Genomic DNA, 22707 nt, shown 5'->3' with positions numbered 1-22707 from the left:
GTGAAGACTCAAATCTATAACACAAAAAGCTAAATGTTTGCCGTGTTCGTGCAGAAGGGGAGGGTCAGCCTCACCAGCCGTTAAAGGGCTTTTTTTTATACCCGGCGGAATCAACACTTAGTTAATGGCTGAGCCGGAATTAATTGCACGTATAATCGACACAATTTCGATAAGTGGAATAGGTTTCTTTTTCTGCTACAAAAGAAAAGCAATTCATTCTGTATTGAAGTAGGCTATCGGCTGTGTTATTGAAGATGACCTCGAGTTGGTTTATTTCCATTCACTGTAATATCTGTTAAGTAAATGAAATAAGCTCACACACAATGCCTGACATACGTCCCGTACTTTTAAAATGGATAATCACACTGAAGGATACAATTCTACGCGTCTTTGCTGTCAGGGTACTCAAGCTGCGCAAGGATGCCAAGCCGTTTTTGTTTTTTGTGTGTGTGTTTTTTTTTTTTTTTTTTGGTTCTTTTTTGGGGGGGAGAGGGCGGGAGAAACTGCTGGAAATATGCGCTGACACTGAGTGTAGCGCACAAAGTCTACCTATTTTGTGCAAGAAAGGCGCTTTCCTTATGAAACAAGTGTACACCTCGCTTCGATAAACCCGTCTTCAGCTCTTCAAGCCTCACCCGGTATCTAAAACACATTTTGCCGCTCACTTGGATCATATAAAGGCAACTGCCTCATATAATCCCCCACAATAGACCAGCCTTACGGATGCCTACAAATATTTTTAAAAGCGTTTATTTTTTCTTTTTCAGGTGGAAATAATACAGTAAATGTTGGCCACAGAGAGGCGATCGGATCTTGCACAAACAGTCGAAACAATCGCAGAGCCGTGAATAAATTTAAGTGACGGGGACTGGGGGAGGGGGGCACGCATTTATTTTCAAAATTTATCTGGTGATTTTTATTCCAGTGTGGAGCTGCCTTGCACTAAAAGCTTTCGACTAGACGAGAAGGAATTTGGGTTTCCACAAATAAATCTGCTGCTGAATGAGAAAGTATTTGTTAACCGTGCCGCATTTTTCAATTTATCTTTTTGATCGTGTTATTTTTAATTTGTCATCTGGGTTGGGTCGTTTTTTCTTTTTAAAATGGCCTGCAACTTTAACGCTGCATTAGGCTTAAGGCTGTTTGCATAGAGAGGCAAATCTCCGAACAAGTTGAACACGTTTGCCTCCCAGTGCAGCTTTCAGTTTCCCGTCTCTTGTTTGCTGTTTGTCCACAGTTTGCACTAAGACTTAAAACACCGAAATGCGTCGGGGCGGGGTGGGGGACAGAGGACGAGGACAGGTCATAAAAAGGCGAGCGCGCTGCATGAACGTTTCCTCGCCTTTTTTTTTTCCTCCCCCTAAGGCACGTTAAGCTGCAATAAAAACACCTGATCGCTAGGTGGCGGTAAATTACCACAGGTCTTTTCCTAACACAATGCCAGTAGTACAGAGGTGCACGTGAACCAAGTAAACGTTTTCTTAACCTGTACCAAAAATAACTGGGATGCAAAATGGATTTAAAGCAGAAGAAAAGGCATGAGTTTACAGTATATTTATTCAGAATCAAATGTAAAAGATGAGGAGAGTAAAAAATAAGTCCACCCATAACTTACAGAAAGCTCATAGTAACATACATTTTAATCTTCCATATACAGCAATATTATTTCCATGTTAAAATTCCTGCATTCAAGTAATATAAGACATATTAAAGATCTGTCCTTACAGTGACCCCCCTCCCCGCGCTTGAGTCTGAGGTAAAGAATGAGTTTTAACACCAGTGTTGGATAAATAACACAAGAAAAGTGGGTATCATGTGCATTTTTTTTAAAAAAGTAGATGTGACACTGTGGGTAATGCATGTCTAGTTTCTAAACAAGAGTGCAGTCAGTGAGGGAAAATTTCAATTCTAGCATTTAAAAACAAAAAAAACAAAACAAAAAAACAACTTTATTTCAGCTAGACTTAAATTCACGGCACCTTTACCTGGACCAGCTGAGAATTCGTACACCAACAGCTAATGTTACTGGCTACAGAGGCACCATTTACATACAAAAATACCTGCACGCACCCACAGGCTCTTATGCATGCACCACACACACTCTGTCTTTCACACAAACACAAACACAAACACGGTTTGACTAAGCAATGCTAGGTGTATTAATTTCTATGACTAAACAAAGGTGCTGCATTTCTGTCTGTGAATAAAAACTTATGATACAGTACACTAAATGATACATATAGATTCAAAGTGTGATCACGTGGAAAAGGGAAAGAAAAGTGCCCAAAGATTGAATATATTCTACTACACACACCCGTCCCCAGACTGATAATGGTAACACTGGTTTCTGAAGAAACTCCCTTAATTTCTAGACACTCTTTTATACACCTGTACAAGTTTGATAGCTGAGATATTATTACACTTTTAGCTTCCAACAACATCTTGGTTTTATTTGATCTTTTCCTCTTTTGGGGAACTGAAAAAACAAAACAAAACAAAAAAACTTCATTGTCAAGCTCAGGCCCTCCACCACATGAAGACAAAGGGAATTGGGTAAGAAGCTTGCTGGAAGTGATGAGCCATCTGAGGATGCCGTTTTTACTTTCTTATTTGGTTATTATGGGTTCCAGTTTAGGGTTGATGAAGGAAAAGCCAGCGAAAGCTGCCTGGTCCATAGAATCAATGAGGTTTTTGTCAGCATGGGAGAGACGCGGCTTCTCATTCAGGAACTCACGATCAAAGTTGCTGTGGTCACTGGGAGATTTCTGTTGGTGGGAGGTTAGGCATTTAGTCAGGTTAAAGTAAAAAAGAAAAAAAAAGATGAGGTATCTGATATCCCAGAGGCAAGCAATTATATTTAATGACAGCTCTAATTAATAGCTGTGAACTAATGTTAATTAAAACCAAAATTTTAGGCCCATACCACTTTAGGCTTGAAAGGAGGCTCCACTTGTCTCCTCTCCAGTGCTGTCCAGTTAATGTTTTTGAAGAATGGGTGTCCTCGGATGTCCCCCACAACACCCAATCTGCGAGTGGGATCTCGCTCAAACAACTGAAATAATAACAGAACACAATAGATCTCATTATGTAACTATAATTCCATAATACACATGTTTGCCTAGTAATTTATTAATTTATATTTTTACCAGGTCAAGCAGGCTCTTGGACTCCTTGGAGATCCACCGAGGGTAGTGAGGAATGTCCGACCTGATGGATTCAAAGAGCTCATCCTCATCGTCACCTTGGAATGGCGACTGACCAATTAGCATCTCATACACCAGGACACCAAAAGACCACCAGTCCACTGAGAATGTGTACTTCTGTCCACACAGGATCTGAGATAAGAGACAAATTGATCAGAAGCATGGAAGAAGAATGAGGAAATGTGATGTCTGGAGTGTTCTGTTCTTGTTACATAGTATTACAAAGAGACTGCAAACAAACAATTCAGGTTGCCACCCGAATGGCATACAGATTGTGGCTTTTATAAAAAGATGAAAGATTTTGATGGAAAAGTAAGGTATTGAACCCTTAGCCAGGCAAACTAACCTCCGGTGCGATATAATCTGGTGTCCCACAGAATGTGCTTGCTTTGACATCTCCAAAGACATTCTCTTTGCACATGCCAAAGTCTGCTATCTTTATGTGTCCGTCCTTGTCCAGCATCACATTGTCCAGCTTCAGGTCTCTGTAAACAGATATAGGATGATATTTAAACAATGTAGGACTGTCACAGTAAATTCAGTTTGAAGCCATGTAATCTAAAACGAAATTTCCGTTTACTCTGCTGCAGTAGCAGACTGAATGCAGAGAATGCAGGAAGGAGTACAGAGAGCCTGTGGGATTTTACCTGTAGATAATTCCCTTTGAGTGGAGGAATTGCAGTCCCACTATAATCTCAGCAGCATAGAATCTAAAAGTTGAGGAAATAACACAGTTTTAGTACGATTTAAGACCTAATGACGCTGAAAATGATAACTCATACAACACTTGTAGCTTTTTTTCTTTTCTTCCTTTTTTAAAACACTGTATCCCCATGTACTCACGTAGCTCTGTTGAGATCAAATCGGCCCTTGTCTTGGATGTGAAACATCAAGTCACCTCCATTCAAGTACTCCATTACAAAGAAGAGGTGCTCCTGTGCAAATAATACATTATCGTAAGTTAACCAGCAGACGTAAAGGAGATATGGAGAGCGGGGTAAGTTGCTCACACTAATCCATTTTCTCGGTACGCCGAGAGTCCACACTAATCTGACAATTAAGAAGTTCCAAAAACCTTAAAAGAGTTTTATATTAACACAGGGTCATTAAGTCTTGACAGGCAGAAAAACTAACATTTTAAAATAATTATATAGATGCCAAGGCTCGCTGCCTGACTGGCTCTCATCAGTTATTACTTACTTACTACCTATTGCATGGCACTAAATTTAATACAGATAATGAATTACAGGCATTACAGGTGTTGTTTTCTATACCCATAGCTGTTGTGCAGATAAATTCAATATTTTACCACTGCTGTGTGTTCCTTTGAACTGAACCGCTGTTAAAACAGTGTTTATTTTAAAACAAATTGAAAGAATTGAACTGTTGAGGATGCAGCCTTTAATGACAGCTTGGAACTGTGACTCTTATTGCTGCAGCCTGGAAGACTCCACATCAGAGAAGATGTTTTATGAACTTTACTAGCAGAGGTGTTTAGCATGTGTGCACTTACTTTTGACTGGAATGTGGCATAGAGATGAGTGAGAAAAGGGTTGTTCCAGGCGAGGGAAAGGACTCTTTTCTCCACCATGGTGCACTCCACATCGTCATCCATGAGAACGACATCCTTCTTCAGGACCTTCACAGCAAAGTACAGGCCCTGTCCCTTTAGCTCTGCAAGCATCACCTGGGGTGTCAGAACCGCATTACTGTCAGTAACATCATCAGGGTAATCACACCTGCTTCATTAACTAGAGTATAACAAAACAAAATGAGCTATGTTTTTGCATTTCTGTGTAGATGTTTCACTTCAATGCAGAGCCCACAATGCCCACACTGGGACTGGATATAAATAAATTTGCCTTCTCCTTTTCTTGTAAATCATTCTGTGTGTTAAATGATGTCTGGTATCTGTGGTGACAGATGAACAACTTCTTATTGCGCTTGAAAGCAGTCAAATGCTCCCATTGCAGAGTGAAGGAAGTCATTTCAGAAGCAGCGGGGGGTTGTACAGATCTTATAAGCTAGACTAAAGATCAAAAGTGGGGTAAACTACATCTGGCATGTAAATGAAAATGTGCTTTAGTTATACACTTAAATTAACAAAAAAAAAGAAAAAAGAAATTAGCACATGAGATTTTTTTCCCTTATGAAAGTGATTTCCTTTCAGAGGTTCCCTTCATCTGAATTTAAACATCTTCACTTTTCCTTAGTAATGTTACTTTTAATGGTTTTGTCTTCTAAAACATGTGAATTTTTACTTTGTATACAGTTTTTTCAAAATATTTTACTCCCATTACCAACATAATAGTTCATAGTTAATCTACATCAGCAAAAATTCCCATGTGGACAATTGAAGGAGTATTTTGAGTTTATTTTCTTAAGCAAACATTCTTTTCACATGCAAGTCTGTGTAACATTATGGTGCCTTACAGTCCATGATAAAGACTTAAAGATTTAAAGACAGCAACATGGAGCATACCTTGCCAAAGCTGCCTTTTCCCAGAACCTTGTGGAATATTAGCTGGTTGAGGGAGAGGCGTACCTGGGAAACTGTAGTTGTTGCTGGGGCTGGGGCAGGGCTAGGGCTAGCGCTAGGGCCCTTCCCATTGCCACCTGCTGTAAATGCACATTTGCAAACTTTAAGTAAATGAGTATGCAAACCTGTAAACAAACATGCATGCAAACTGAAACAGCAAAAAGGTCATTTTAAGGTTGATAATAAAGACATAATTAATAAGGAAAGAATTATATATATATATATATATATATATATATATATATATATATATATATATATATATATGCAGATAATGACATTATTATACTTGCAAGCAATTGCTTTGATCCAAAAGCTAGAGTTTCAGATTTGCTTTACATCGTGTTTTCTTACTCTTGTTTCTGAATTATGTTATTTAGAGGGTGTATTGTTAATATGGCCATCTCAGGCAGACAGCTCTGACTGTGAGCACAGCAGCTTCTCCCACCTGCTGTTCAAACCTTCTGTTTGCAAAAGTTTGCTTAAACAGCATCTGGCCTTAAAAGCAGAGGAGGTAAAACTGCATACCGCAGACAAAGCGTCACTCAGGTCTAGTAATAGGTCCCCTAAAGCTGATACACCATTTTAGAAAAACTTTGTATTACAGTCAGTGCTACAATGAAAGCTTCTCACCACTAGGGTCCACTGTTGCATTTCTGACATCTTGGTAGATTCCAATATCTGGTGCAGGGGTGTCATCAGATTTCTTCACAGATTTCTATGGAGAAAAAGAAGTTTGGCAACAGATTCTTTCATATTTTTAATTAGTTTTTCTTAGCTTTTTAATACAATGTTCAACCAATGACTGTGCAAACCTGGGAGACTTGAGACAAAGCCTCTGCTAGTAGTTTCTGGTTGATTCCACAAAGATTGCCCACTTTGCTTGTGCAGCCACTATGTACGTTCATGCCACAGTCTGGTCAGTGGAGTCAACAACGGAACGGCCCAAACAAAGGAAAAGATTCAGAGAGAAAATGTTAGTAGAAAATATATTAATAAAAATTAAAAAAACAACAAAACAAACAAAGAAACTCAACACATCAGACTTACCTTCACATTTAAGGCCCTGCTTGTACAGACCCCACAGTAGACTTCCACAGTGGTCACAGAAGGTGGGGCTCTTGTAGTTGTAAGTTTTAAAGCGATGTGGCATGTCAATATTGAAACGTTCTTTCTGGAACTACAGACACAAAGAAGAGCATTAAACCCAGAGAATGCTGGTACCTGACGATTAAAACACGCAAGATTATATGTTTTGCCTGTTTAAGCTGCTTTTGAGTGGCCGGTAAAAGTCACACAGAACTTCTACAGACAATAAGCAATCACACGTTTCAACTGATTTGAACACTGAATCCAATACTGATGATGTTTGTAGGTTTGGTTGGATGTGTTTGGATGAGTATTCATTTGAGTCAAAGATATGTGGTCGTGTAAAGACAAAAAAAAAATGTATAGTGTTAAAATGACTGTTTAGTTGACATAATAGTGTATCACTGATATATTACTACAAGATAAAATACAAAATCATCCTCAATTTCATGATAAAAAGAAACCAGCAGAGTGACTGTACTTGTCCATACACAACTTCGCTCACCATAGTCTCACGACTGTTGGTCGCTGTTCGAGTGCACTTGCCAATGATTTTGTCGCTGCACTTCCTGTGGATTGCTGCATTGCATTCTGTGTGAAATAAATAAATCGATAAATATTGTGTTAACTGTGAGACTGAAATATTAACAGTCCATTCACTTGCAACTTTGATGGTTCCCCTTTTCCTGGAGGTGAAAGGTGTTTATGTGCAAGTCTGACGCCACATGAATTGGTAACAGTCAAAGAAACACTCACGTTTGCATTTGTATCCTTGCTTGTTGAGCCCCCTGCATGGGGAAAAAAGGGAGAAGGTAAATGGCTGAGATATATCCAATTTAGAGAATATATTCTAATATTCTCTGCTAATACTGTAAAAGAGTAATGTACACGGGATGATTTTAATTGTAGGACTGCTGATGATAGTGATATACTTTAGATCGTGTGGAGATAACTAGATTCCCCTCCCATCTTAGGTCATAAGATTGAAACTCTATGGGTGTAAAAATACCAGCGTCATACATATACAACAGACTCAACAAACATCAGACTTCCTCCTCCCTGTTTTACAAGATATAGATAATACTGAAGTTTGAGTACAAGGAGGAGTTTGGTTCACAGATTAGTGCTGCTGACACTGATATAACAGCCTTGTGGGATTTCCCTAGGAGGTGACTCATTCTCACAATAGCACTCTTACAGGGTTTTTTTCCCCCCTTAATTCCCTTAAACTGCTCCATTAAGCAAAACAAAATAACCAATCTTTTAAGAAAGACATTTGAAAGTATGGACTAGTTGTACCAGTGAAATAAAACACACGCACGCACACAAAGCAAAGCAGAAAAGCAAGCAAACAGACAGGCAAACTAGCTGCCTCTGGATTAGTCATGTTCAAATAAAGTGGAAGGAAAAACATTCATAGCCTCACTCTGAGACTCTACTGAGATTTAAAAAAAAAAATACACCAGTGAAAAACTAAGATTTAATAATAATAGTGGCAGCTGCCATCTAACAAAGAGGGACTTTTGCATCTCACCAGAGAAAGTCTCTACAGACAGAGCAGAAGGTGGGTTGGTGGAAGAAGGTGGAGGTGAACTCATGGTTCTTGATGACAAGAACCTTGGGCTGCTTGACTGCGCCCCTCCTCCTGTTCAGGGTCATTAATCCGTCTTCAGTAGGAGCCTTCGGGGTCGGCCTAGCAGCCACTGTGGGGAGAGATAGAGTTACCAATCAAATAATTGCATTTCCATTAAATTTTAGAAACATAATTTCTGTCAAACGTTACCTAAATTCACAAACAGTTTGGCTGATAAACCTTGAATGTTGCCACTGTGTATTTGATCATAGATCAGTAACTGTGAACTGTAACAGAAAACCATTTGTTAAGAATACCTTATGAGCTAAGGAAAGGGGAGACATGAGCCACTGCCACTGCTGAATGGAGGCTAAACACTGCAAAATGCCTCCCTGGATTAGCTGCTCTAACTGATGCAAATCAAATGGGTGGGGGTCAAAAGTCAATCAGAGAAGACAGCGAAAGAGGCGTGAGAGTGGTAAACAAAGACATAACAGAAACTATGGAAGAGATAGGGAGGGTATGTGGGTGGATGGGAGGTGGCATTTTGGGACAATTCAAAAAAGAAGCCGCCTTAAAGACAACAGAACAGACGGGGGAAAGTGGGAAGAGTGATGAGGTGAGGGAGAAACTTTTTTCTTATCTGCCAGTCTACTGACAGATGTTTGTTTGGACAGCATTTTGGTAAGTTGAGTCAAGAAAGTGGGAGCGAGCGAGAGGAAAAGAGAATGACAGAGGGGGCAGATACTGCTGAGGACTGTTCACACGTGCCTAAAAATACTCCGGGCTGCTTTTCAGGAAACTTACGGAGGGTGTTGGAAGGAGACAAGATGCAGAATATGGAGTTTTCATTATAATGACCCAGTAACAGCAAACCCAGACTGTGCCACTCCCACACTGAAACTCTCATTACACAGAACGCAGTTTGGAAATACCACGAAATGTCTGTTGTGTTAACAGTGACTATGCGGGCTGGCCTTGCCATCCGGACAACTTGGTACCCTAAATGCAGCATGAAGCCAGCTAGTGCTCTGCTATTATTATTATTATAATTATTATTATCATTATTATAAGAATGTTATTCAATATATTTAAATGGGCTTCACAGACTGACAATCCTGCAGTGTTTTTTCATTTTAATTGACAAGACAAAAACAATTAATACAGTGTAGGTGTTTGTTTACCCCAGTTCTTAGTAAACTCACTAGTGCGGTGTATTAAGAAAAACAAACATTCACAGTCCTTGTCAGAAATAGTTGAACTGCAGACCAAGCCACAGGCTAAATTTGTAATGACACCAGAGGATTAGTTTTATTCTGCAATGGTTTCATGGCACACCTAGTCAGCTGACCAGACCAGTGTGAGGTGTGAAACCAGCATGCAGATTAATCATCAACAGCCTGAGGCAGACAGATTATTTCAAGGCACTTTAGAAGCGTGTCTGCTCCACAAACCTCATAAACACATGTCAGGTATAAACACATGGAATCTGTGGCTGGTTGTAGAAAAAGAAGGAAAATGAAGCATTTCTACCAGTAGAGGGTGATGTATAGCAAACAGAGTAGACAGATGGGAAAATGGTGGTGAGGGACAGGAGTGGGTGACTGTTGCCGGAAAAGGTCTCGACTTTCACTGAGCACACATCTCCCTGGTGGTCTAGTGGTTAGGATTCGGCGCTCTCACCGCCGCGGCCCGGGTTCGATTCCCGGTCAGGGAAAACTGTTTTCATATATTGTCACTACTCGCGCGTTTCAGTCAAGTCTCTGGTTATAAATTAAATCTGTCCAAGAGCGAACTTGGTCTATTAAATTTCCCCTTTAAAGTGGTCAAAGAGCAGTTCGCCTACCTGGGTATTACAATCACAAGAAAGTATAAACAACTTCTCAAAGCCAACTTTTTTACACTATTGAAGAATGTCAAACAAAGCCTTCAACAGTGGTCACCCCTGAACACAACTCTGGTCGGATGAATTAATTCAATTAAAATGAATATCTTTCCTAAATTCTTATACTTATTTCAATCTTTACCAGTCTTCATCCCCAAGTCTTTCCTTACAACTCTAGATTCTATAATCTCCTCTTATATTTGGAAGGGTAAATGACCTCGAGTAGCTAAGGTGCATTTACAGAAACCTAGGATTGAAGGGGGTCTGGCACTCCCCAACTTCCGCTTTTACTATTGGGCTGCCAATATTCGATCTCTGACCTACTGGTTACCGTCTGGGGAGGGTGTGGGCCCCACCAGCTGACTGGCAATGGAATCAGACTCAACTCAGGGTATTTCTCTTGCCTCCTTTCTGGGTTCTTCTCTTCCTTTATCCATTGACAACTTTAGATCTAATCCAATAATTCGGCAATAATAATAATAATTTTTCACTTCAAAGCCCCATCCTTTCAAACCACCTATTCCTCCCCCCAACTTTGGACAACTTGTTCCAGGTTTGGTTTAGAGCAGTATAAAGATCTCTTTATACACAATAAACTAGCATCATTTGACCAGCTGTCAGAAAAATACAGTCTTCCCAAAACTCACTTTTTTAGATACTTACAACTGAGACATTTTTTGCAATCCCACCTCTCCAATTTTCCAGAAGCTCCAGCTGCTAACTTACTGGACAAGCTCCTTAATTTGCAACTATCAGGCAAAGCTGTAATGTCTCTATAATAAACTGTGCAGTGTAACCCCAGCTCCCGTTGTGGGCCTCAAGTCCACATGGGAGAAGGAGTTGAACATATCTATGTCACATGACGTCTGGGACTCAGTCCTTTCTCTGGTAAATTCTACATCACTCTGCGCCCGTCATTCCCTGTTACAATTCCACATGTTTTGGACCTGCCCTGGCCTAGCAAAATTTTTGGGAGGAGGTTTCCTGCACTTTGAACAAGGCTACCGGCCTGAAACTAGCTCTCAACCCCCTACTTGCTCTCTTTGGTACAGCGGGAGAGGATGATAAGTATATTCCCAGAGCAAAGCGTAGGGTGCTGTCTTTTGGTTCCCTCCTGGCTAGGCGTGCCATTTTGATGAGGTGGAAGGCTGCTGCCCCGCCCTCCCATGTTCAGTGGCTTGCTGATCTCATGTCGTGTCTCAGTCTGGAAAAGATCCACTGCTCCATCCAGAACCAAAAGGGCACATTTAATAAAATTTGGGGTCCCTTTCTGGAAAACGTCTCTAAACTTCAACTTAAGGATGTTCCAGCTGAGTAACGGATTTGCTTCTCCATAGTGGTCTGTTGTCTGTCTGTGTTAACGGGAATGTGAAGCTCAGTGATGTTGTAGCTAACTTCTGTGTGGTTCTTATGGAAAGGGTTAGTTAATATCATAATCCCTCCCGGGTTGTGGCTTTTGTTATTTTGTTGTTTTGTATTCATTGTAAACAGTTTGTGTTTTCCGTCTTCTTTTTTTTCTTTGTAAACTATATCCACAAATACTCAATAAAAATATTTTGAATTAAAAACTGTTTTCTACAACCTGTAATATATATTTCTTAAATGTAAACCTACTTCAAGTAACAGACACTTTGATAAAGTTGGAACCATTTTCAGCTATTTCACATTAGACAACAGCATGTAGAGCTCTATGTGCTTTATAATCATGCCTGAAATGGGCTGGACTCAACTGGAGTAAAGGTGATGTCATATGTTTCCATGCACCAATATCACTATCTGAATCTGAAGGTGACACCTGTTTGGTCACATGTTTATGTTTCCACAAAGCCACTGATAATGATCAAAAGACCTTGCATGTTTTCTCTCCCCCAAGAAGAATAGAAAACTAGTGATTGTAAACTAAACTTGAATCACATTACCGGCATCACCATCCTCCAAAAAAAACTGCACAGCCATCTGAATCTTCCCAGAAGGCTGCAGGTCCACCCAGAACTCAGCACGTCCGCTGCCTCTAGACTTGGATTTGCAGCGCTCTGCCAGCACAGACACGCCCATTGTGGCCTTGGCCAATGGCTCCTCAGTACTCTGCATAAGAACAACTTCTAGGACACGCCCCTCCTTGATATGAGCATCAAAATTGGACTTCCAGGGGGGGTACATGGTGGGCTTCCTCTGGACCAGGGTCTTCCCTCTTTCTGTGAAAGAACAATGACATCATCATCATCATCATCATCATCATCGCTGCATTAAGGAATGGTTATAGCACAAAGAAGTTTGTTAAAAATCAGTTTGCTTGTGGACTTTTGAGGGCAGTAGATAGTGACAGTCAAACTGATGTTGTAAGGTCTCCTTGTCAACTGTTGCACTTCTTGCACAAGCACAAACACGTGCAACTGTACATACCTGTGTCGATAGACTCTTTTATCCTGATGGCACAGATGGGAGCATCAGAAAGAGGAGACAGCGCGCCCACATCGTAATTACTGAGGGTGATACGCAGGAAGGGTGGCATGGTGACCACTCACCAAAGGCTCCTGAGGGGGAAAAAAAGACTGTGATTTAAGCCACTCTGTCTAGACTTTCTAGAGAGAGATCTTAGTCTCTTGCTCTCACACACACTCACACATTGCTCAAGTTCTGTGCGTAAAACAAGAAGGAAGAGGGTAACAGCGGCTAGCAGCATCCTGCAGAGGAAGTAGTGGTTTTCTACTTCATACATAAGTTTGGAAACTACCTGCCAGTAACGAGGGAAGAAGGAACAGAATGTCAATCCTAAACTGTACTCTAGAGAGGCAGACAGCGAGAGAACATTTTTAAAAACACAAATATATAATTTCAAGCCTGTTATGAATTCTTTTCAGCAGATGTCGCCATCTGTTGCTCTGACCATTCTTTAAAAGGCTCCATAACTGTCAACACCAACAACAGCCCTGCTATTTGTGAGTGGACAAATCTGGAGCGCTTTTAATGTTTTATTGGGGGGGGGCTTGTGTTTATCCAGGATGTTAGCGCTACTGGCTGAAGTTCTGGGGCCTGTAGGTGAGGGGCATAACAAAATGTTCAAACAAATGCATGTCTCCTTTTTCAGTAATCTCATCTCTTCTGTCTAATACTTCCATCTAGTGTAGTCTAATAAAATGAATGCTTCTGAATCCATCTATATAAATTTTACATGTCCTAAGTTCCTAAAACTGTTGTTGTAACAAGACAAGTCATCTACTTATTAAAGCTCCATTTCTTGTGCTAAAATAAACTCATTTTTCAGATGTTGTGTCATAGTGGAAGATAAATTCCTCACTTCATTTTCAAAGCATAAAAATGAAACCAAAAACTTCCAAAGAAGCTCATAGCTTCACTGACCACTTTGGCTGAATAACGCTTCCTATGTGTTTGTGCACATATTGCTTCTAGTCTACGCAACCTGTTACCAAGTGCCTTTTATCCATCTGGACAGAATAATAAGTGTGAAAGGATTTCAGTGTTAATGCATAAAGCTATTTTAAACTGTTTTGCATTGGAGATGTCATTCCTGTCACAAAATCTAAAGAGGATGCTGGTCTGCAGCTACAATTCAACCAGCAACCTTTCACTTGCCAAGCGGTCAACCACTATACTTTATATACTATTTCAGTGTTAATGAATGCTTTTCCCAAAAGACGTGATGAATTCTACATAAATATGAGCAGACACACCACCCCAAAGTAATTGTAAATAAAGTTTTTCAACACCCAGGACACCAGAACTTGCTGGAAAGATTGTATCTGGATGGATGTTCCACTACTAAAAGGATTTTTTGCCTCGTGTCAACTGCTAAACACTTTCTTTGGAAGATTTTTTTTAGCGGACAACAGCTCTGCTTTACAGTAGCTGGCTTGTACCTGCATATTCAGTTGTAGGACACAAATTCCAATATTTCAGTGGTCTTTGATAGAAAGCACAACATTAGTGACATATCCATCAAGGGCCCTTAAAACAAACTACCCCAAAAAATTAACATTTTCAAAATTTAGGAGCTAGATATATGAAGGTATATTTAATAGATGGAAATTACTATTAATGTCTATATTTAAGAAATTACATATCTGACAACATCAGATTTTACTTGCATAATTCAGTTGCTCTATGAAAACATTTCTCAATAACAGGAAGTAATCTCAAAATGCAAAATCTTCTTCTCACGCTTAAGCATGAATCTGTACATGAGATTCACAGAAATGACATGCCGCCTTTGTGTGTCTACATTATCTGTCACTCATAAGAAGACAAGGTTTGTTCGTGTTCACGTTCCTTTCACTTTGCTGAATGAAACATGCTCTGAGGTGCCAACTGAAGAACCTGGTATGTGCTTTTAATGTATGTATAAGCATGCTGCTCAGACTGCTAAAAGGTAGACTAGATGCTATTTTGAGCTCAGGCTGGAAGTAAGATCACATCTTGTGTTCGCTGGGGTGACACTTTCAGAGAGAGAAAGCAGGAGAGTTTTTTTAACTATAATAAAGGGATGTGTAGTGTTTGGGAGGCAGTGATGTCCTACACAGACAGGCCTTGTGATTTGGAGGTCAAGGCTTGAAATCCAAAACAAACAGTCTGGGTGAGGAAATGAATAACTAACAGTGATGTCTCAGAAATCGTCTCCAATGTGCTCTTTCATTGCCAACTTCTTCAACAGACAGAAATTATTCAGTAACCAGCACATATACGCCCCTTTCACAGCCTCGGGCACCTTAAATGTTTATATAGTTATGAAATAATACCATCGGGCAGACGCCGAACTGAAGATTGCTAAACAAATGACTGTTTCTGACTGCGGTCAAGACTGCTCTTAAATGAGGAGAGCTCTTGAAAGTTCCTATACATGTACTCACACAGGCAGGCATACAGGAATATGAAGAAAAACACATAAACACTTACTGGGAATATATACTTTTCCAGTTTTATCAGGACTTTACACACGCTTTTTCCAATGTACACATGCACAGACATTATGTGCAAAAGAAGGCCTTGTTTCCCCAGAGAAAGTGGAAAAAGTGAGCATATGCAATTGAGGAAGGGGTGGGAAGGGGAAAAGAGCAAGAGAGAGAAAGAGAGGGTGAAAAAACAAAACAGACAACACACTGGCAGACATGCCACTGGACATGAGGGGGAAACCAGAGTCGCCCTCACTAGACTGACTCATACAATAGAATCAACCTCCAGTGAAACAGATACTGTACGTACATCTGTCAGTGTGCGTCTTTGAAGAGATACCAAGATACTCTTAAATAAGTCTTTAGTACTTTTGGAGTGCCAGAAGATGTAAGGCTGGGCTGCATACCTGTACTGTCTCTCTTAATTTCAAAATGCTCTTCAGAATTAATTAGATGGATCACCAGTATGAGGAAAACAAGAGAACAAAAAGATGCTGGTAACTAGGGCTTTAGCTGCCACTTGGTTTGGGAATTGGGAAGGATTTCTCTTCCAATAATCACACACGGTGATTAATGTCAAAGTCAGTGTTTAATAAGAACAAATACGGAAACAGCTAACCCTGTAATACGCACAACAGCAAAAAACACACATTTCGGTATTAAACAGTACAAGAAAACCAGTGGCACAATAGCCCTTACTTGAAATGACGTAAAACAAATATTCTATTTTTGTGCACTGAGTTAACAAGACATAGTCCGGGAGAGGGACATGCATGACTGCCTACAAAAGCTAGGCCATCATTGAGTTCATGCTCAGCGATGCACCATGGACAAGTCAAAGGCTTGGTATGAAGTGAATTTGTGGAGATGGGGAATAAATGACCAAGCCGGTCTAGCAGGCTGGGGAGTAACCTTTGATTGGCAGGTCGGAACAAAGACGGGTAATTTGAGAAATAAACAAAAGTTGAACAACAAACAAGAATCAGAAATATGATCTAAGATATTACTGGCATTGCTTTAAATCCTTGTCCTGCTTCCCTCTTGCTACATAATTACAAGGAAGATTTATTCGTTTAAAAAAAAAACACAAAAAAAAACCAGCATGTGATGTTGTCCACATAAGGTTAGCAGTTTAGAACTTGTAGGCTAATATGAACTGTCTCTCAATATTAGAATAGTTTAGCAGGCTCGAAAAGCCAGCCAACTCATTTTTTAAATGAGAAGAGAGTTTAATTTAGTAAAGTTAGTGACCTGATCTTAGCCCAGTTGGCTCCATCCCCTCGGACAAAGCATGAGCATGCTGGATGAATAAAAGGCAATTAGAGCCTCTAGCATCAATAAGTGTCTGTTGATATCTAAAGGTTGTAGACTTCAGACAATCACTGACTGCAAGAAGCTAAAGGCACTTCATTTGGTAGTCAATAAAAATTCTCTTGAGATGTTAATTTAAAGACCATTTTAATTGTTGCCACAGACACAGTTTAATTTTAAAGTCTCTGTGCAAGTGCTAGAAAATTGGAACTCTCGAGATACTTTGAGTGCACTTTATGCCCATATTTTATATATACATATATACAGTATGGGAATGGGATGATCCCAAAACAGCTGTGTTTTACTTTAGAAGACTCTCCACACTTAAGGTACTTTTGAATTTCAAATGGGTGAAAAATGGGCAGGTGTAACTAACATAAATAAACATGACTCAGCTGAAGCGATCCAAAAATAACCCTGTAAGCCAGCATGGCTACGGTAAAGACCCTGAACTACATCACTTAGATGGAATGTAACCATTGTTAATGCTGACATTACATCACCTTATCGCCAGTGACACATCACAATGTCCACAAAACAAAAGATCTGCGCAGATTTGAATACACCAGCATTCTCTGCTTACATACTGAGGGCTTTTTTATTTCCACAGAAGATGTTTGAACATGTCACAGGTGGAAAAGCACAGGTGGAGAACTAGAATTACTGGCTCTTGGTTGTACGACGCTGCCAACAAGTCAATTTGCAGCTGACATCTACATCTGCACAGACTTATACAGAAAACAGGGATCTGGAACAATTTGTTTTAAGTGCTTTTATGCTCGGCCAAGAAAACAAATCTGTGAGGACATATCTTAGACGTGGGAGTAGACAACACTTAAAGGAGAAGAAGTGAACTGAAGAATAACATTTTAACCCAGCAGCACAGTATCCTATGTACAGTGCAATATTTCGATCATGATTTATTGAGTTTGAGCTCAGAAAAGAAAAAGAAAAAAGAAAGAAGACCACATCTCCTGTGAGATCACGATGACAACGACCTCTGACCTCCAGGTTCTAATCAGTTCATCACGGAAAACAACGAGATTTTCGGCATATGTTAAGAAACTTCCTCAATACATTCCTGATTTACATCATGTTAACGAGATTGGGAAGGATGGAAGATAACCCGTGACCTTGACTGAAAATTATTTAATTCTTCAGTTTCCTTCGTGCTGCTTTGGTTTCATGGTTCTGCACTGTGCAGGCCTGCTCACTGTCGCTGTTTACTGAGACTCTAATTTAGAGTTGAGCCATCATTAGCAATCACTGACAGCTGAGCTACAAGACTGATGTGTAAGAATTGCTGAAAATGCATCTGCAGTATATTCAGTATGCCTTTGAGCTTCATACGTCATGCGTTTGCTTACTTAAAAATAAAAACAAAACTAAAACGTGGCTGTTTCTCACAGACACTTTGTCTGCCTTTGTGCCAAAAGATGACCCAGAGCAATGAAAACTAGCCTAACAGGATTCTATATACAAGCAAATGAAGAGTGTGGATGCAGGCAACAGAACAACCTGTTCTGGAAATGATCAGTCAGCCAGTGCATTTCAAAAGAATCCCAACATTAATGAAGATAACTCAAACAGCTGACAGGTAATATCATTAAAACCACAGTGAGAGGATGTCAGGTTTAGTAGCTGGTTCTATTTCAGGGCAGATGATGCTTACATGAAGTAGATTTGGCACGTTCCCATACTGCATGCAACATATTCAGTTAGAATTATTGGGAAATCGACCACAGCGTAAAAAAAATGAAAAGGAAGAAAATCTGCCCTGTGAGAAACTTTGGCTCTTGTGTACTAGTTACTTCAATGCACAACATGCACTGAAAGAGAAAGAGAGGGGGATGCAAGACTGAATGGGAATGCAGTCTGCACACATGCACTGCAGACCTGAACTTTTCTAGGCATTACCCAGCAAAGGTGTATGGTTGAACACTAATGTCCTAAGCAGGCAGGCGAGACATTAAATATCCTAAACCAAATGGAGTATGTCCAGTAGTGAGAATGTGTCTGATGTGAACGATCTCCTGCTGTGTTCATTTACACACAGTGTCAGTGTGACCTGATTCCTAACATTTTCCAGAGATCATGTATGAACAAGGCTACGGACAGACCCAGAACAGTCTTGCTAATAGAGTTGGTCGAGCCAGTGGCCTGGTACATGAGAGCTGAACAAACACAAATTATTATGAGCCTCTAACTTCATAGTCAGCGTCAGACCTAGAGCAAATAACCTGGTGTGTGGCTGTGTATGTAAACATCCATTATTAATCACAAAATGGCACTTAATGCTGACTGAAAGAGAGAGAGAGAAAAAACCCTCTCCACACTGGAGTCAAACAGTGATCATGGAAAAGTGCTGTTCCTAGCTCCTACACCACATTTGATTTAAGAGCAGGAAACTTTGAACTGCTCAGCAAAAACTAATTCCTATTTTCTGTTTAAATTACAACCTGTCAGACGTTAAAAGTCAAACTGTAGATCCAGCTCTGCATCCTGCATGCACAAAGAAAACCATGCAGCATTTTCTATGGATAAACTGAGTAAAGTTTCAGGAGAGTCAGACTGGGATTACTGACTTTTGGTCATTCATTATGATGGCAGTATTGACAGCTTACTGTCCACGTACAAATTTAGCAACTAGTTACAAATGAATGCCACAGTACATCAAAAAAACGGTATGCCAAAAAACTAGGCAGGAGTAGTAGCGCAAAGTTTCAAAATCTGCAGCTGAGGAAAGGTGAGTGGTTGATACAAATATAAAGGGACAGGCAGAACCAAAACCAAGACCTTCCTTGGTGGAGGTAATAACATTACATGACATAGGTAAACCTCTGAACCTAATCAATCGCTTGATTTCCTTTCTCAACCTCAGTTTTGACAGAAAACTTCATCAATTCCACATACCTCACTTAAATCCACAAGTCTTTCATTGAGGCACGGTGGTGTGCATTATTACCGCATTACCTTCTGGAAAGCACACAAGTGTGCTCGCATAAGCACATACTAATAACCTTGAACAAAGGGGCCTTTAATGAATTTCAGCAGAGTGTGGCTTGAAGAAAAATCAAAGCCTTCCTTTCTTTCACTAACCTGGGTTAATAGCTAACACCCCTTTCCCAAACACTGTCTCTCTCTCACACACACAGGTAATACTAACAGAGAAGTTATACTGTGATGTTAAATTCTGCCCGACTTTCCCCTCTATCACAAACTCACAAGACACACATGCACCACCGATCAGGTTAAATTAGGACAGGGGAGAAAAGTGAGAAAGATTTGGAGAGATGAACTGATGTTACCGCTGCAAGGTCAGAGACACAAATCGCTGCAGTGAAGCACCCATGCCTGTGATCACTCTGGATCTGGGAACTGCGTCAATCAAACCAGTACACGCTGGTATTAAATGCTTGAGGAACAGTACACTTGAACTTGAAATTTTAGTGCAACTGTTAAATGGGAGGGGGGCTTTTTGTTACTTATTTCAGAGGAACACTGAGCTCTTTGGCACAGCTTCAAACCTGCTACCACAGTGAGGACAGAATCCTGCCCCTGTCTGCATACGTGCGCGAGAGTGCTCTCTCCACATGCATTAAAAGCGGTGTCCATTTCTGCCCCTCTCACAGTTTACAAAACCTTGGTTAAGTCGAGCAAAATAGCATCAGAGCAAGGGGAGCCAAGCAGGATTGTAATGTGTGTGTGAGAGACAAGAGGGACAAGGCCAAGGGCAAGTAATGAGCTAAACTATCATCACCCGCAGATGAATTAGCAAAATTTGAGCCCAATGCCCACGATTCTTGCTCTTTCATTGTTTACTTGTGTGGGGGGAAAAAAAACTGCATGTGTCCTATTAAAAAGGTCCACATCATATGTGCGTGTGAGGGGATGCACTAATCAGAATACACTTTCCAAGTCTGCCATATTATTTAAATTGGAGAAATAAAGAATAATGATTTGTCTTTAGTATTTCTCTAGTTAATTCTCAAACATAGCTGGGTTGGTAATTAAAAGGTTTAAGCTGTTTAAATGTAACCAGCTCTTAGGTACTGTCTTTAAACAATGTTTTAGTTATTCATACATAATGAATACGCCCTGAACACTGTCAGGCTTACGTGAATCTGTAATGTTTGTGAGTTTCGTGCAACCGGCAGGATCAGTGCTGCTCCTCACTGAGCAGATGTCCCAACCGCGTCCTCCAAGCAGCTCATGATGCCACAAGCCAATATTGACAAACCAGTAACTGCAGGCAGATGCAGTCAGATAATGTTACCTGCAGCCTCCGCAACACAAGAGGCTTGTTTTGCAGTGAGTGACACAAGACTTTTGCAAGCAGTGGATGGAATATTTCAACATGGGATAATGGGTTTAGTGTTGCCGGTCAGATAAGAAGTTGTGTTAACCATTTCCTACTGAGAAGGCCGAGTTTTTACAGCCGCAGGAACGAAGGGTAATCCTCACACAGACACATCCCCACAAACCAAAGTGAGCCATCATATGTACTCTGGGTTATGCTGTCATGTCAAAGCCACATGTGATTCTGGCAACAAAAAAGAAGTTACATTACCGCAGGATGACTAACAGCAATGACAGCCGCCTAACGTGAGGGAGGACCTTTGATATTTCGAGCTGGTGGACTTTAGTCTCAGCTGAACAATACAATCCGGCTTCGGTACAAGTTAAACCGCTTCGGCAGACGGCTGCTGTTTGTAGTGACGGTGAGACTGTCAGCACTCTGTCCAGCCACACCAAAAACCTGCGATTTAATGGAAATCTACTAAACACTCACCCAGTACTGTACCGCTTATGTCACTATGATAGCTGCAGAACTCAGTTTTATGACGTTTAAAATAATAATTAACAGCACTTGCATATAAACAGTGGTAATAATAGCTATGAAAATATGGCGTTTATGACACTTTTACACACATGAATTAGGCCTATACTAATGATTACGAGTGTACCCCCATTTAAACCGTCCCTTTAGCTTCTGCAGCAGGTGGATTTGATATAACGAGAAAACGCCCTGTCCCTGATTTTCACTATTATACGGATTACCTTTTGCGCCAACTTGTAGTAGTTACTCGGAGGACCTATAAGCTTGTTTCCCGGGTTATTACCTAGCTCACTGATACAAGCTCTTGCCACAGTACGCGAACCTGCAGCAATGACACATGGCTTAAAGTTTGCCGGGCTAAGTGACAAAAACACGATAAAACACACAGAGAGGTTTTCTGCGACAGCAGCATTCCTCTTTCTCGAAACCACACAGCCCTAACCATCAATTTACGGCTAAACAATCGAGGTTTGTAGTCACCAAGTGAGACTAAACACCAGCCAGAGTCGTGCCAAGGCAAACGCTGGCGACTCCTGACTCCCAGTATCTATACTGCAAGCGAGGAAGGACTGTTGTCTCGGTGTTGTCAAATACCGAGCTCAAGCTTCTTCTTCTTCTTCTTCTTTTTAACGCAATTAAGTTTTTGTTGCTTTATTAAAAAAATGCGACTTACCTCGTTAGCCTGACTCTAAGTTTCTTTTTTAAGTTTTTTTTTCTTTTCCCGGAGCTTCGACTTTAAACGCTTGAATGGTTTTAAGGAAGTGTTCAAGTGCGCTGCTGTTACTCGAGGCTCTCCCTCTCTGTTTGTCTGCCAGCTTTTGTGTGTCGCGGCTCCTAGCGGTGCGCGCGGCGACTGCGTGACGTCATACAGGTGCATTCCCGGAGACACGAGCACGAGCGACTCTGTGATTGCCACAAACCCATTTAAAGGCGTGTTCACATGTTCGTTTACAAACCGAGCGCGGTCGCTTTGCTAGACTGGACCGGCAGCATTTGAAATCTGACCTTCCTCACGGGTAAACCGGCTTTTCTCAGCGCCTGCGTCTTCCCATAATTCACTTTGTATTTAACAACACCTTGACCTGAACCTGACGCACGGTATCAGGCGATAAAAGCGGAAAGGCAAAACAAGGAAGCGAGGGAGCTTTTGAGCAGGTGCTGATTAAACCTCTTTATGTGAAAAATATGAATTTGGTAGATCAAGGGAACCGGGATATTAGGGCACTGTGGACTCTCAGTACTCAGGTCAAGTCAAACAGCCATGCGTTTCCACATCAGGCCTTCCCACAGCACCTCCACGATCCCATTTCTCTCTCGGCCTACACAAAGCCTGTTGATCCACGTGGTGTTGAGTCATTAG

General features: G+C 40.7%; 1 protein-coding gene and 1 non-coding gene across 2 annotated transcripts; one reads left to right on the top strand and one right to left on the bottom strand.

Annotated features, from left to right (window-relative positions):
• Positions 1 to 1589: 1589 nt before the first annotated feature.
• On the bottom strand, positions 1590 to 22113 carry LOC134627221 (protein kinase C delta type-like). Its single transcript, XM_063473170.1, has 17 exons — positions 22021 to 22113; positions 12693 to 12823; positions 12209 to 12484; positions 8366 to 8534; positions 7588 to 7619; positions 7337 to 7422; positions 6793 to 6922; positions 6558 to 6658; positions 6376 to 6460; positions 5686 to 5822; positions 4717 to 4890; positions 4047 to 4138; positions 3851 to 3913; positions 3550 to 3688; positions 3147 to 3335; positions 2924 to 3052; positions 1590 to 2765 (listed from the first exon to the last, which is right to left on the bottom strand). The coding sequence occupies exons 2-17, from the start codon at positions 12799 to 12801 to the stop codon at positions 2607 to 2609; spliced, it is 2070 nt and encodes a 689-aa protein (XP_063329240.1). The 5' UTR covers positions 12802 to 12823; positions 22021 to 22113; the 3' UTR covers positions 1590 to 2606.
• trnae-cuc (transfer RNA glutamic acid (anticodon CUC)) lies at positions 10050 to 10121 on the top strand. The gene has a single exon. It is a non-coding gene; the product is annotated as a tRNA-Glu (tRNA).
• Positions 22114 to 22707: the final 594 nt, after the last annotated feature.

Source organism: Pelmatolapia mariae, linkage group LG5 (assembly GCF_036321145.2).
Source record: "Pelmatolapia mariae isolate MD_Pm_ZW linkage group LG5, Pm_UMD_F_2, whole genome shotgun sequence".
Taxonomy (NCBI): domain Eukaryota; kingdom Metazoa; phylum Chordata; class Actinopteri; order Cichliformes; family Cichlidae; genus Pelmatolapia; species Pelmatolapia mariae.
The sequence above is the reverse complement of the archived record's forward strand: the minus strand, read 5'-3'. Positions and strand labels throughout refer to the sequence as shown.

Coding starts and splice junctions, on each gene's coding strand:
- LOC134627221 (XM_063473170.1), bottom strand. CDS start 12,801: ATGCCACCCTTCCTGCGTATCACCCTCAGTAATTACGATGTGGGCGCG. Junction 4,891..5,685: donor GAAAAGGCAGCTTTGGCAAG/GTATGCTCCATG, acceptor CTGACACCCCAG/GTGATGCTTGCAGAGCTAAA. Junction 3,914..4,046: donor TTTGATCTCAACAGAGCTAC/GTGAGTACATGG, acceptor CTCAACTTTTAG/ATTCTATGCTGCTGAGATTA.